This window comes from Malus sylvestris, chromosome 10 (genome assembly GCF_916048215.2).
Source record: "Malus sylvestris chromosome 10, drMalSylv7.2, whole genome shotgun sequence".
In the NCBI taxonomy this organism is placed as follows: domain Eukaryota; kingdom Viridiplantae; phylum Streptophyta; class Magnoliopsida; order Rosales; family Rosaceae; genus Malus; species Malus sylvestris.
Window position 1 is genome coordinate 10,712,352 of NC_062269.1, and position 14,899 is coordinate 10,727,250.

Here is a 14,899-nt window from a genome sequence, read left to right on the forward strand (position 1 = left end):
AATTTACCCTTACTTCAGTGCTCTTACTTTTCTCTATATATCTTGTTTTTCCAAGCTTGATAAATCATCACCGATTCTGTAAATTGGGATTTAGGGTTCGTAGCTTCCTTCTCTAAGCTTCACTCACCTGCTCCTTCAGGTATCGTTAATCTGCCTGTTCTTCTTTCATATTTTGTTTTCATTTATTTGTTTTTTCTAATCGGTAATTCGGGGTTTAGTTAAGATTCAATTTTAGGTTTCTTCCGGAAGCGTGAATTTTGGAATCTTTTTTTATTTGTTCAAATTTTGGGTATCTTCCGGAAGTTTGAATTTAAATTTAAGTAACTTTAACGAAAAGTAAAGCTCGAGGTACGGTTTATTTTAACGAAAAATTACGTTTTTACGCTAAAAAATCAATGATGAACTATTCACTTCGCTCTTTATTTTATCTTTATCTTTAAATCTAAAAGTTATTTAAGTCTTTTTTTCATTAGTTTCCTTAAATTTAATTGTTTGTGGGTTTCTTTTTTGTTTAGATTTTAAGTTCTGACTATTACACCACTGGTTATAGCTCTGTGATATTTAGCAACAAATGGTTTTCTCGTTGAGTTGGTGTGCTGAGACTATAAGATTTTGCTTGTGTTGGTTTTCGAAGATCTGATAGTTGTTGTGTTGCGAATCTTGTTACTGCATTTATCTATAGGACTGAAAAATGTTATCGTTAATTATGTATTAGGTTATCCGCCTCTAATCTAGGCTTTGCCCTCAAGCAGACTAGAGAGTCATGGTGAGGACAAGGCCAAACATATTGGTGACGGGCACGCCAGGAACTGGGAAGACAACAACATCGTCCGCCTTAGCAGAGGCAACGCAGCTCCGCCACATCAATGTGGGTGATTTGGTGAAAGCGAAGAATCTTCATGACGGCTGGGATGATGAGCTAGACTGTTACGTCATCAATGAAGACCTGGTATGCGATGAGCTTGAGGATACAATGGAGGAAGGAGGGAACATAGTGGACTACCATGGTTGCGATTTCTTCCCCGAGAGATGGTTTGATCTTGTGGTTGTGCTTCAGACTGACAACACTGTCCTGTATGACCGTTTGACTCGAAGGTAGGTTTTTTTGTTCACTCTTTCTTTTCTGTTTTATCTCCTTCATGTTGACAGCCGTGTGTTTACGAGTGTCCCGTTTTGTGGATTTTTGGATGTGACAGAGGGTATTCGAATTCGAAGCTCTCCAACAATATTGAATGTGAAATATTTCAAACTCTGCTCGAGGAGGCAAAGGAGAGCTACCCTCAGGATATCGTGATTCCTTTGAAGAGTGATAGCATTCAAGACATTTCGACAAATCTTACGACTTTGACGGACTGGGTCAGGAGGTGGCAACCATCATCAACTTAGTTTCCCATATCACAGTTTTTCCTTGAAGCTGCTTGCTGCGTCAAGATTTTGATATGTATTTTCCTTGTACTATCTTCCTTGTCAGTTTTACCATTATGTGATGTGAGATTCTCTGCATTTCCCGCTGTCCATTTTCACATTGTGTTGGGACTGCCCTTGTTCTATCAAACCATATCCTAACTTGGATTACCTTAGGGCGGCGATTGTTTGGCCGGAATCCATGATTACGTTGGGGCCGCGATTGTTTGGCCGGAACCCATGACTGGAGTGGGAGTTGGTTTCTCATTCTACAGCGCCGAAGTGTAATGTTTGTTTAAATATAACAGGAAATGGTGTCGGTTTCCCGTTCCAGTAAAGTGCGATTCGCCATTTGGAGTTTGCAGGTCTCAAAGCATTTTCCTAATGCATGGTTCAATTGAACTGCCGCGATGTTATCCGGAAGGACCAAAATTGCTCCATGAATACTGTGATCTTGCTGTAAGTAGTTTGGATTAGGGTGTTCAATGTTTCAACTTGATCGAACAAGGAAACAGTTGAAGGCTATGTTTGTTTGGTGAGGGGATTTCAAAGTCACAAGCCCATTGAGACAAGTTGGTAAGATATCACCAAATGGAGTCCGCTTTTGCTTACATCTTATTAATTATCGTTCGATGATGTTTGACTCAAGTTATTTACAACACAAATCTCAAAAGTTAAACTCATATAATGTCATTAGAAAACATTTTTTAACTAAAATGGTCACTGAGATTGACATAATTCCTCACTTTGTTCTTTGATATTTAAAATCAGTAGAACTAGTTCTTGAGATTGTCCATCGTCAATCATTTTTTTCATTTTATGAAAAATATTCTCTAAATACAGATAAAATGACCAAAATGCCCTAATTTTTGTTATATTATTTTGGTCCACTGTTTGTTAAATTGAGGGTATTTTTGTTAGTATGGTTATTATTTAACATAGATTTTTTCATGAAATGATCAAAATAATTGCTGGTGGACAAACTTATGAACCATTTCTACCCATACATTTCAAATCACAGGAACTAAAGTGAGGAGTTATGACAATCTCAGAAACCATTTTGGCTAACAAGCCTTATAAAAAATCTAATCATAAATGTTATGTAGGTAGTTAACAGAAGTGAGATTTCTTATATGTTGAGTACTCTTTTGAAATTTAAAAAAAAATTAAAGACTAATTTGAAATCACACCAAAATATTAAGGAATTTTGGATACTTAGTTCTTAGAAAGAAAAAAAAACATGTTTATACCTATATGGCCCAAAAAATTAAAATTCTTTTAAGTTCCTCATAAGAAAGTCGCATATTTTGCCAAATAGCTTGGGTTGTCCAATTTTAAAAACAGAGGCTTATTTTTAATCACCGTGAAATTCTATTTAATATCATTTTATTTTTAAAAATTTAAAATTTGTCAATTTTTTTTTCATGAAATTCAAAATTTGTCATATGTTGCCGTATAAGTAAGAGGTTACGTACACCTTCTTCTTTTTATTATTGATAATATCGTTTAATTGTTAAAAAATAGAAGTCAAATACACTAAAGTGGATTAAAAATTGACGTATGAACTTCATATAAAAAATCAGAAATAAAGCAGATCTAAACAAATTTTGAGTTTCAAAAAATAATACACGGCTTTTATTAAGGTTCGAGGGCAAGGGCAAAAGTAGGATTAAAAACGAGTTTTATGTTGGATAGCTAAAAATAAGTTGAAAACAAAATAATGAACACTCCCTATAGCCCATCGAATCCAAGCCCTCTTCTTCATCTCTTCTGAATTTCTTTGTTTCTTCTTCTCAGTTGTAAATATTTCCGCTTCTTCGAATTTCTGAATCTTCAATAACAATCGGCAGCTCCCTCACCAGGTAATGTCATTTCTCTCAATTTCGTTGTTCAGGGTTTCGTATGTTTTGTTTTTTTGCTGAGATTGTATGATATTTTACTTTTCCCAGCTTTTTTGTTGAATCATATCCACTTTATTATTGTTTAATCCGTTGAAAGCTCTATGATTTTCTCGTATCTAATTTTTGTGAGTATTTGTGCACATTAGTATAATGGCAGTAGCACTACAACTCATTGATGATCAAAGTCTCTGATCCCTTACTAGAATGTTTCTTGGATCCATTTGAAATGGAAAAATTGGGATTTTTCAAACAGAGAATTAAAAGTAAGAAAATGGGGTGTTTCGATTTTTGTGTATTTCTCTTCCAAATACAAATGATAAAGAGGTCTTCTTTCGGATATAAATAATTGCACTTTCGCTTAAACACCAATTAATAATGTCTTCAGTTCTTAATCCCACCCCCTGAGATATCAAAATAGCATTTCGAATTTACTGGTAATTATTAACATTTGAGTTTAAATTATTCTTAGATCTCTATGGGACTTGCTTTGTATTTTTGTCGAAGAAGGGATTGAATTTGTATTTTTGTTTGGAGGAAATGGGGAAGCTCTGAGGTGAGGATGAATAAGGAAGTCAGGAGTATTGAGCTGTAGTGTATTTGCGCGGATTGTTGCGTTTATAAAATAGTTTTTTGACCCTTATATCCAGCGTTCGGAGACGAAATGCCTTGTTGCTGTGTATTTTCACAAACTTGTTGACATGTTGGTATGTCATATGTCAAAGTATAGGTACACGAGGATGATTCGTTGGTCTGTATGTAAAATCGTCGTGATTAGCTTAAACTTAGGCTTCTGATGTTCCTTTACTTTTTTAAAGGCGTTCTTTGTTACTCTATTGGTAGGACTCTGATTCGGTGATCTAATTACTCAATTCCTTGCTAATCTATTCATTGATCTGTATGCGCAATAGCCTGTATTCGTTTTATGTAGTTAATGGTGTACTAACCATGCTTGGTACATAGCTCAGAACATAAAATTGGTGATCTTATAACAGATTTGGTGGCATAAAAGAAAGCAGCTATTACTTTAGCCTTTTCCTTGTTAAGTCCTGCTTGGGTAAGGTTGTCTGAATATTGTGTCATGTTATACGTTTTGACGACAAGACTGTAAATGTAAGACACGTAACATGAAACATTATTGACTGTCCTTGGTTTTGCCGAATAATGTGTCATTCCTCACAAGTATGTGTGGAAACCCCCATAAAAGGAAGCATTGTTGACTATCCTCCTTTTATTGGGTTGCTTTTCTGTTTAATTTTATGAGATTTGTGAAAGTTGATCGGTCTTTGTATGTTACCATCATATTGTAAAATGTTTTCCTTTTTGAATTTAGTTTCTGCATTTAATGGCTTTGTTATTTGAATGTATGTAATGTAAACCCAGGTTTGAAGTGACATAGGATTTGTGATTTAACACGAAATTCTTGTTCAAATTATATAGATAAAAAGAGATTAAATTAAAGTTTTTTTTTCTCTTTCATTGTATTGTTGTTTCAGCATGAGTATAAAGCGATAAGTAACCAGTATTTCTATATTAGTTATCTTCATATATGCAAGTTATTAGCTTTCGTCAGTAGTTCATAGTTTCCTAACATTTGTACCTTATTCATTAGGAAGCACGAGCCTCAAAATGGACAGCATTGTAGATTCCCTAAATAGTGCATACCAAGAGTTCGTTGTTGCAGCAGTTAATGTGCTCGAATCCAAGGAAACTTCTGGTGGCCAGAAAACAGCAGCCACGGATGCTGCTCTTGAGAATTTTAAGCAGAAGTGGGAACTTTTCAGAGTCACTTGTGATCAAGCAGAGGAGTTTGTGGAGTCTGTGAAGCAAAGGATTGGCTCAGAGTGCCTGGTGGATGAGGCAACTGGCTTGGTGGCTGGGAAGTGTGGGCACAGCGCAACTGGTCTGCCACCCATTAGTGCGGTTCGGTTGGAACAGATGAGTAAAGCAGTTCGATGGCTTGTTATAGAACTTCAACATGGCTCTGGAACTGCTGCTGGTGCGGCACATTCTCATCCGTCAACTCCTTTTGATGGTAGATTCTCTGAAGATTCAGCTCAATAGGTATGAAAGTGATTTGATTTCTTACCCTGTATTATCTAAGAGAGAGGAGGTGGATTTAGTCTCATAATATGCTAGTAATAATGTTGTTCAAATTCGTCTTTGGCGAGAATCAAACCAAAGACTTCTCACTCACAAGTAAAGAGGAATACCACTAAACCGTAGTACTAAATGATCACACCTTTCTAATATCTTTTTACGCATGTAACTCCTTCCCACCGCATGCATCACATGTGACATTTTCCTAGTCTCTTTAACCGAAGAACTATTCACTTTCATCTCCAATATACCTTGAAATTAAAAAATTATTTATTTCAATCCAATTCAACATACCAAACAAGGATGCAGGCGGTATTATAATAAGAACTCTTATGTTCTAGCAAAGCGCATGTAATTGTGCCACGTACCATATGAAAGATCATGGGGCCGTGTCTTATTGTTGTTTTTCTAGACGATTCTAGCAACACGTTTACATGAACGTAATCCAAATAAAAAACAGAATTAAATTTTAATTACTGGCTATTTCGTTCTTTATCAAATATTGGAGAATAAAAAAAAATGGAACTTTAACGAAAAGCACCTGATACTGTTCACTTTAACGAAAAACCACATTTTTACACTAAAAAGTCAATCTTGATACTATTCACTTTACCTTTTATTTTGTCCTTATCATTAAAATTCAAAGTTTTCAAGTCTTTTTTTTTAGTTTTCCTTAAAAAAAAATTAGTGGAAATCACACAAATTTTGAAATTTAACTCCAAAATTTGGAGCAATTAGACTCCTACAATTTGGTAGTATTTGAATTTCAAGTTGTTGAGGTAATGCAGAATGTACCCTTATTTATTTCTAAAATTTCAAGATTGCCCTTCGTATTAACCCATCAAAACCCTTTGGATATCTTTAGTTTTTCACGCCTATCACACTTTCTCTTAATGTGTCTATGAAACAAAAAAGCAATTTAAATTTCTTTATACTATGATATATTATATATAAAATTGTATTACAAAAACTAGCATATAAATTATTTGATTTGGTGCAAAAGCATTTTAGTAATTATATTGATTTATATTCCAAATAATTTTGTGAAATCATTACTATTTTTATTCTAATTTCAAAGCATTTTTAATAATTATATTTTATGAAAATTTAAATTTTGATTCTCGTCAATTTAATTCTTTTCCAATTCAGAAATCTTCACTATCTTTCCCTCTCTAAAGCAGATATTCATTAATTAATATATTTTAATTCCACTTATATTTAAAAAAAATTATCATCTCAAAAGCTGTTGGACGGCACGAAAAAACCTGAACAGAAAAAAAGAAGGGATTTACGTGAGCAGAATTGAGTGAACCAAAAAAATCATGTACAAGCGTGAAACATGACAATCCACAAATTCCACATCAAAACCCAGCAACCACAAATCGTCTACCCAAAAACCCAGCGCGCGCGCACACACACACACACTTCTTCTGGGTTCGGTTCTCCGATCATCCTCTATATATTGGTGAAGCTTCAATTTGCTTCCACACAGCAACTCCTCACTTTCCTCTCTGAGTCTTGTTTTTCCAAGCTTGATAAATCATCACCGATTCTGTAAATTGGGATTTAGGGTTCGTAGCTTCCTCCTCAAAGCTTCACTCACCTACTCCTTCAGGTATCGTAATCTACCTATTCTTCTTTCCTATTTTGTTTTTATTTTTTATTTTTTCTAATTGGGAATTCGGGGTTTAGTTAAGATTCATTTTTAGGTTTGATTTGTAGCTTAATCCTGATAAGCATGAAAATCAGTTTTACCCTTTTCACTTCTTCCCTTGTATATTTGTTGCTCATAAGCATGAATTTTGGATTTTTTTTATTTGTTCGAATTTTGGATTTTTTTTATTTGTTCGAATTTTGGGTTTCTTCCGGAAGTTTGAACTTGCTTGAATGTATTGTTATATCGAAATGACGACAAAACAATAAAATTCTGCCAAAAGTTTACCAGGATTTTTAAGTTTAGAAAGATGTTAGCTTTTAGAGATTGAGCCCGCCAATTCATCCAAAACATGAACGCGGGAGTTAGGGAAGAAACCCATCTTAGTCAAATTCAAGGTCAACTTGAGGTCAACTTGATTAGGGGTTCAACCCTCCTAAAATTTTTATTTCATTAAAATTCACATTTCCAATACGAATTTGTAACTCAGTTTGTCAGGCGATATAACCTCGTATACAATTTTATAATAGCAATTGATATCGTATTTCAGATAATAAAAGCCATTTTCTTATCCGGAAGCAGATGTTATGGATTTCAGATTAGTCTCTGATTAGATTTATAATAATATTTGGGTTGCTGGGTTTAAGTGGGTTTGAACTTTGAATTGATTTTTTGTTTTTCTTTTTTCAGAGTGATGGATTTTCAGATGGAAATGCAGAGGGTGTCCTTTTGTGCTGCTCAAGTAAGTCCATTCAAGTTTCTTTTGTTTGAAGCTTTATTTTTGGATGACAACTCTGTGTAACTAATATTGTTGTTCTGTCATGTAATTGTAATGTTAATGAGTTTTAATCTAGTGATTCTTATGGGATGATTATGAGCGTAAAAAGGACGTGTTCTTTTTGAGAGTGGAATTAATTGTTGTTTTTGGGGCACTTTACATGAATATGGCTGATTCATGTGCATATTTAAATGCTTACTTTGATGTTAAAGTCAACGTTAATCCTTGGTTGCGGCTGGTGCAGATTGGCAATCTTGGGCTTGTGCTCCTATGGCATATTCTACATCTTTTTGTTAGCATATGGTACTTTCTATTAGATTTAGCTTTTGTGTTCGAAAGCTATCTTATTTCTGGTGGAGTACTCAAGAACTACAAAGCCCTTGATTTGGGAAAGCTAAAGTACCTAGCTATTGTGATAGAAAGTGAAGAAGCTTACCAAACTTCAAAAGTTATTGAGCTTCTGCAGTGGCTAGAAGCTATTGGCGTGAAGCGTGTGTGCCTTTATGATACGGAAGGTAATGGTGCTTTCTTATTCTGATTGATGGCAGATGCCTTCTACCATTGGTAGGCAACAATGTGATATATGTATTCCAACCTTCGCTAATTCTTTTTCTTTTTTGATCCTAGGAGTTTTGAAGAAATCAAAAGGAGCCATCTTGAATAAACTGAAGAATGCAACAGAATTTGAGGTGCTGTATTCTGTCCCTAAATTACTTCTTGTTCTACATTTTGCCACCATAAATTGATCGAAGTAATTAGCATACTGGGAGGCAGTTCAGGTTATCATGATCACGAACCAAGCAATTATTTTAATTGTAATATCTCATTTTATTTTTGTACTATATTTTTTAGGTGATGCTTGTATGAACCTGCCACCTTAGTAATTCGTAATTGGTTTATGATGTAGTCGCAGGGGGTTAAGTTTATGCAAAGCAGTCTTCTTTTGTGTTTCTTTAATTACATATGTTATGTACTTTGTGTCTTTCACAATGAACATATATTGCATTATGACAAGACCAAAGTTTATAACCAACTTAGCATCCATTATGTGCAGGATGGTGATGAAGGGTTACTTGACCAAAAGCGCATGGCTTTGGAATTTTCGTCGTTCTCTGATGGAAAAGAAGCTGTGACCAAAGCAGCTAACTTACTTTTTGCAAAGTATTTGAAATTAGCCAACTTAGTTGGAAATCATGAAGAGAAAATCTTTACAGAACCTAACATGGACGAGGCACTAAAAGCTATTGGTATGTTTTACTGTCAGTTTCGTCAACAGTCAAAATCATGATTACTGAAAATTTTAATTTGACCTTCTGGGTGTTTATGGTATTCTGCCTTCAGGTTGCAGAGGGCCAGACCCTGACCTGCTATTAGTTTATGGACCTGCAAGATGCCACCTTGGTTTCCCTGCATGGAGAATCCGGTATACTGAGATCATGTGAGTATTTCTAAGCAAATTGGCGATGCATTTAGTTATATAATTTATTGTATATGTGCACTTGATATTTACGGAAACTTAAACATAAAGCGATGGTATGGGAAGGATGGAGTAAACCACACAATAGACCAGAGCTGAAGAGAATACCTAGTTTTAAGCCCGCTTTTTTGTGTATAATAGGTACATATCCATGTGTGTGTGTGCACACGTATTATAGTAATAATCATTTTGTTATAGTCTGTCTATTGGGATTTTCAAGATTTTCGTCTGGTCGACTCTTAACAAAATGTTTGCCCTGTTTAATGAGCATACGAAACTTATGTCAAAGGTTCTTTTCTGCAGTATGTCCTAATTTAAATATCCCAAAAGTTTTGTCTGCAAGAGCTACGTAGCTGTAAGTTAGCAGTGGATCTAATTTTATCTCCTGTTTGATAGGAAATGATTTTTTAAAGAACAAAAAGGGGCCTTAAGGAAATTTCTTATCAGATTCATTGTTATTTGTTAGTACTTACCATAGTGTCTCTTGCCTGTTTTTTCCTATACCCTGATTAGGAGACCTTTACATGAGTTTTGTGGGGAGGTGGGTGTCCCATTTGTTTGGCTCCAGGACTTTGACGAGACTAAAGGGCTAGACCCTCCGTTTGCATATTTAGACGCGGAAAGTATTTTTTGTAATTACTTTCTTGGCCTGAAATAACTATTCTAAATAGGGCTGGCAACCACATTGTCAGTTGTTTCTCAATAGCAATCCTTAACTTAATTTTTCTCATTTTGGGCTGGGTAATCTTTGTCTCTAGGTCATCCATATACAGGCACAGCTGCATGTTAGACTTGTATTTTATTTTATCGTAGACTCAGAAACTTATCTCCTTTGTCTTGTGTGATTCCTGTTTTTTTTTTTTCCCTACATGTATTGACTATTTGCACACATTTTGTTTCTTGAACTGATTGTCCCATATTCGCTTTACAGACACATGGGAGAATTGAAGTGTATGAAATATGGCTCCCTTATTAAAGCCATCTATAGGTTCACTACCGTGCGCCAAAACTATGGTAAGTGGCATTCGTCTGGATTGTCTAATTAATTATCGTCTCTTCTAATAGTTTGAAAGTAAACTAATGATTTCATGAGATACCGGACAAGTTTGCAATGGTGAGCTACAACTTCTTGTTGGTTAAAGAAAATTTTATTTGATTTAGTCGGACGGTTAAATGATAAACATCGAGTTCTGACATTGAAATCTTTTAGTATTTGGTTGACGTATTATGTATTGTTGTTGTTCCAACAGGTAAATGACACTGCATTTGGAAGCTCATAGCTCGGATAACTGATCCAAACACGTATGCGTCATACAAGAATTCCATAAGTCCCAGCCTATTTGTGGTCGTAGTTATTTACGTTGAATATATGTTTTAACGATTGATATGTAAACAGTACTGTCGTTTATGTATAAGATATGCAGTGCGTTATGATCAGTAAATTATATAGTGATGTCGAGTTCCTTAGTCGCAGTGAGTAACCTGAGTTCATTAACGGATCATCGTAGATTAACGACCATAAACATCGCCTCACAGCATTCACTCTCCAGTTGTTTGAGCTTTATTGTTTGCTTTTCAAGCAAGTATTTGCATCTTTTGCAGTTTTTCTTATCGGCTGCAAACATAACCGATGTAAGAAATATAACGGGAGCAAGTACAACTGTACAAGTAATGCCGCTCGTGAATTTTACACCTTAACTTGAGCCCGTACTCAATATGATGCACCACTTGTGCACCCGTCTATCTGAAGAATATGGTACCAAATAACAACCTCTATTAATCAAACGATTTCGTTTTGAATGAACTTTATTAGATAGCATTTTTCAATAATCATCTGAATTAGCTTACTGACGGGTTAGTGCTTGAGATATATTATACATAATCCTTCTCTCTTTTTTCACCGTTATATATGCCAATCGTATTAGTGCTTAAAACTTGGAAATTCATGCGTCATGGTCATTTTTTTTGGCTAAAGTTTAGGGTAAATACTGGACGAAGGGGAATCAGCCTCGCACTCTTTTGCATGTCCATCCGCACTTTACTGAAAAAAGGTGCAAGTAATAATTGTCAATGGGGAAAACGAATTAGAAGAAGGAACTATAGTAGGGCTAAAGTGATGATTCTTTTATACAAACTACATTGAGGGGGAATTGGAATAGTAGACAATAAATAATTATTTAGATCATGTTCTTAACTACTCGAGTTATAAACCACAAGAAGGAGAATCAAACACTAAATCTCGATGCAAGGGTACTATAAGCCCCGTGTTTAGAAGAAGAACAATCCTTGTATAAACATGCATGTCTAGTTCATTTCATCTTAAATTTATCTCTTTGTTCCATATAAGATCTTTTTATTTAAACAAATTAAGAAGATAAGGTGAAGAGTGAGTTTGAGCTACATATCACCGAAACACCAATAAAATTTTGAAAGTAAAAACTTTTATAATGATAAACAACCATCATTAAGTACATTCAGCAATTAAGCATTGCATTTTTGTGTGTGTATTTTGTTGAAACAATAGAGCTTTTATTAAGTACGGATTGAAACGTTTACATCCGAAACGAAGTACATTGAAAAGCTAAATAGGAGCAACCAAGTCCCAAAGACGAACGCCTCCTTTATTGAACACAAAGGGAGGCGACGGAATGAGCAGCCCCGTTGCAAGAACGTTCGGGCATAAGAGAAAACTTAGAACAAAAACCTAGGGCATTCACTTACCAAAATTTTCACTCCACACTTGTACTACCTCTCTAATAGAGGAAGGGCCATCAACATGTGTTTCTCATCTCTATTAGAGAGTCGTACAAACGTAAATATGAAAAATATGGTAAGAGTTTGTTGCCCTATTATTCCTAAGCGCTTTGGCTTTTCTCAGCAGCTTCCTTCTTCTTGAGCATGGCATTCGCTTGTCTCCACTTATGGTATTTGCCAAACAAGAGCTCCATATCTTCGAGGGTTCGGCCTTGTGTTTCTGGCAGCATTGTGTAAAAGAATATAAAAGCAATCGACGAAGTTCCGGCATAAAGGAAGAAGGCGCCACCGATCGTGATGGCCTTATACAATGAAATAAAAGTCATGGAGATGACTCCGCTCATCACCCTATTCATGGCCACTCCCATAGCGCACCCTTGCGCGCGGAGCTGCAGCGGGTAGATCTCTGAGCTGTAGACCCAGGTGACGGGTCCAAGCCCGATGGAGAAAAACGCAACGTTGAACATTACCATCGCAATGCACAGAGCGACGGCCCATTGGACCTTGCCGTGGGAATGATCGACGACTGTAAGGCCCACACCGAGCAATGTGAGAGAGAAGATCATTCCACCCACACTGGTCAAAAGCAAAGGACGACGTCCGAACTTGTCAAGCATAAAGGTGGCGACCAGGATGAAAATGGTCTTGACAACTCCAACGGCTACGGTTGCAAGTAGTTTGTCATTGTAGGAAGTGATTCCAGCCTTCTCGAAGATCCTGGGGCTGTACAACACGACGGAGTCAATACCGGAGATTTGCTGGAAGAAGTGGATACCAACTCCCGCGATCAAAATATGGCGGACAGCTGGGGTGGGCCGAACGATCAAGTCTTTCCATACGCCCTCACCTTTGCTTTTCTTCGAAACCTGAACGATATCCTCGTTGGACTCTTTTGGGATTCCAGCGGCCTCTTTGATCTCGTCTAGTCTGAGCTGAGCCTCCTCATGGGTACAAGAAGTTTTGTTCAGGACTTTCCTGGCGTCTCCGAGTCGCCCCTGCATGACGAGCCAGCGTGGTGACTCAGGCATGGCTAGGACGCCGACGGCGAGGAAAAGAGAGGGAACTGCGCCAAGGCCGAGCATGATCCTCCAGTTCAAGTGGATCGGGAGCTTGGACAAGGCATAGTTGGATACGTACCCAAGTAATATACCAACATTAACAAACACCTGCATATTTTGAAACAAATCAAATTTATTGATTCATATTTTCCTACAAGTGGATTAATTATACAATGAGATAATCAAGCAAAGAAACAGACCTCAGGGAAAGATGTGAGGAGGCCACGGAATGAGGCTGGAGAGATTTCGGCTGTATAGACAGGAGCTATCATAAGAGCGTAACCAACTCCAACTCCAGCAATAAATCGGCCGAACATGAGGAAGGCGTAGTTGGGGGAAAATCCCATCAGGAGGGCTCCAGCAAAGAAGATGGCTCCAGAGAGGACAATGGTGTATCGTCGGCCAATCCAATCGGATGTTCTTCCTGCCAAGGCGGAACCGATGAGGGAGTACAGGTTCAGAGTACCGTTGAGGACTTCAACTTGTACGTCGGTGATTTTCAGGTTTTCTTTGATGAAGAGTGACGCTCCACTCATCACACCAATATCTGTATGTAAAAATGACATCAACGTGCATTGCACGCGGAGATCAGACAACGTAATAACACACATGAAAAGGAAAAAAATACCAAAAGAAAAATCCACATGCATGAGGTAAATGGACAATTAAATTTACCATAGCCCAGCAAGATTGAAGTCATTGAAGCCAAAGTGGCACAGGCAATAGCGAACTTCTTTGTCTTCGGGGCCTTGGGGGGATCAAAGTCCGCAATAGTCTTCTGGCCTGAGGCTTCAGTATTTTGAGGTTTCCGGTCAGCCATCTCCATTGTTAGAGCTAGCTAGAGATCGATAGACAAATAGACAGACAGAACACAGAGAGATCACTTGTCAATGAAAGAATATGCTATTACTTGAGAATTTTATTCATTCACCAAGGTGCTGTTTTTTGTTTTGGGAATAGGATTTGGATCTTTTGTTTTCAGAACACAAGCTCTCAAGTGCTTAACAATTCGCCAGTACTCTGCTAACTTGCGTTTATTTGGATTTGTGATGATTTGTATCTTACGAAGGAAGGTGGGTAAGAACCAAGTTAACTGATGATATGTCTGCATGCAGGCTCCCCTTATAAACATTCCGAAACGAGTAAGTTACGGACTAAAGCAAAACAAATTCCAACTTTGTGTCGGGAGATCCGTTCTTACAGTTCCGCTGTTGTATGAAGACCAATTGATTTTTTCTTCAACTTACCAAGAAATAGATTTAATTTTAGTGTTTTCTTATATTTTTAATCCAACACCCATGTAAAGGTTACTATTTTGGTAATTAATCATTGATTTACCCATGTAGTGCCAGCGAGGGTTAATTTTGTGCAAAGTATTCTTAATTTTTTGTTTCTTTAATCACATATATAGATAGCTTTGTATCTTCCACAGGGGGCATATATTGCGTTACTAACTGTTTGGACCTGAAATGCAGGCTGAAGCCGAGAATGGGCCAGCCGAGTTGAAAGGCCATAATTTGCGGTCCATTAATGATTCTAGGCCAGTGGGCTTTTGGCCCAAGAGAGTTTTAATTCCATCGAGTTCCTATAGGAGCAGGACTGTTGAAGGATTATGCTCAGGCGTGGCTCGGTCGAGTCTTAAATGAATTAAAATTACCAAGGATCAAGATGAGTTATGATAGATGCGAATTACTCCAGGAATTGGAACTCATGCTTGACCAGATAAGGACGTTAGCATTATTATTTTTAGAAGTTCAGAATCTAATATAAAGGCTA

At 36.8% G+C, this 14,899-nt stretch overlaps 4 protein-coding genes across 6 annotated transcripts; 3 read left to right on the forward strand and 1 right to left on the reverse strand.

The window, feature by feature from the left end:
* Window positions 1-14: 14 nt before the first annotated feature.
* LOC126587546 (adenylate kinase isoenzyme 6 homolog) lies at window positions 15-1,503 on the forward strand. 2 transcript variants are annotated; one of them, XM_050252621.1, is made up of 3 exons: window positions 15-139; window positions 753-1,095; window positions 1,197-1,503. In XM_050252621.1, the coding sequence occupies exons 2-3, from the start codon at window positions 764-766 to the stop codon at window positions 1,384-1,386; spliced, it is 522 nt and encodes a 173-aa protein (XP_050108578.1). In that variant the 5' UTR covers window positions 15-139; window positions 753-763; the 3' UTR covers window positions 1,387-1,503. The 2 variants fall into 2 exon arrangements, with proteins under 2 accessions (XP_050108578.1, XP_050108577.1); XM_050252620.1 differs by having other exon boundaries at window positions 26-139; window positions 716-1,095.
* Window positions 1,504-1,620: 117 nt separating this feature from the next.
* Window positions 1,621-5,554, forward strand: LOC126587547 (mediator of RNA polymerase II transcription subunit 32-like). 2 transcript variants are annotated; one of them, XM_050252624.1, is made up of 3 exons: window positions 1,621-1,980; window positions 3,202-3,266; window positions 4,915-5,554. In XM_050252624.1, the coding sequence occupies exon 3, from the start codon at window positions 4,932-4,934 to the stop codon at window positions 5,364-5,366; it is 435 nt and encodes a 144-aa protein (XP_050108581.1). In that variant the 5' UTR covers window positions 1,621-1,980; window positions 3,202-3,266; window positions 4,915-4,931; the 3' UTR covers window positions 5,367-5,554. The 2 variants fall into 2 exon arrangements, with proteins under 2 accessions (XP_050108581.1, XP_050108579.1); XM_050252622.1 differs by lacking the exon at window positions 1,621-1,980 and having other exon boundaries at window positions 3,034-3,266.
* A 1,110-nt stretch (window positions 5,555-6,664) lies between these two features.
* LOC126587545 (uncharacterized) lies at window positions 6,665-10,778 on the forward strand. The gene is made up of 8 exons (XM_050252619.1): window positions 6,665-7,017; window positions 7,747-7,798; window positions 8,079-8,349; window positions 8,462-8,523; window positions 8,889-9,081; window positions 9,176-9,272; window positions 10,243-10,325; window positions 10,562-10,778. Exons 2-8 carry the CDS (start codon window positions 7,751-7,753, stop codon window positions 10,567-10,569), a joined length of 762 nt encoding a protein of 253 aa, XP_050108576.1. The 5' UTR covers window positions 6,665-7,017; window positions 7,747-7,750; the 3' UTR covers window positions 10,570-10,778.
* Window positions 10,779-11,816: 1,038 nt separating this feature from the next.
* Window positions 11,817-14,228, reverse strand: LOC126587542 (putative polyol transporter 1). The gene is made up of 3 exons (XM_050252617.1): window positions 13,799-14,228; window positions 13,324-13,670; window positions 11,817-13,231 (listed from the first exon to the last, which is right to left on the reverse strand). The coding sequence occupies exons 1-3, from the start codon at window positions 13,947-13,949 to the stop codon at window positions 12,167-12,169; spliced, it is 1,563 nt and encodes a 520-aa protein (XP_050108574.1). The 5' UTR covers window positions 13,950-14,228; the 3' UTR covers window positions 11,817-12,166.
* Window positions 14,229-14,899: the final 671 nt, after the last annotated feature.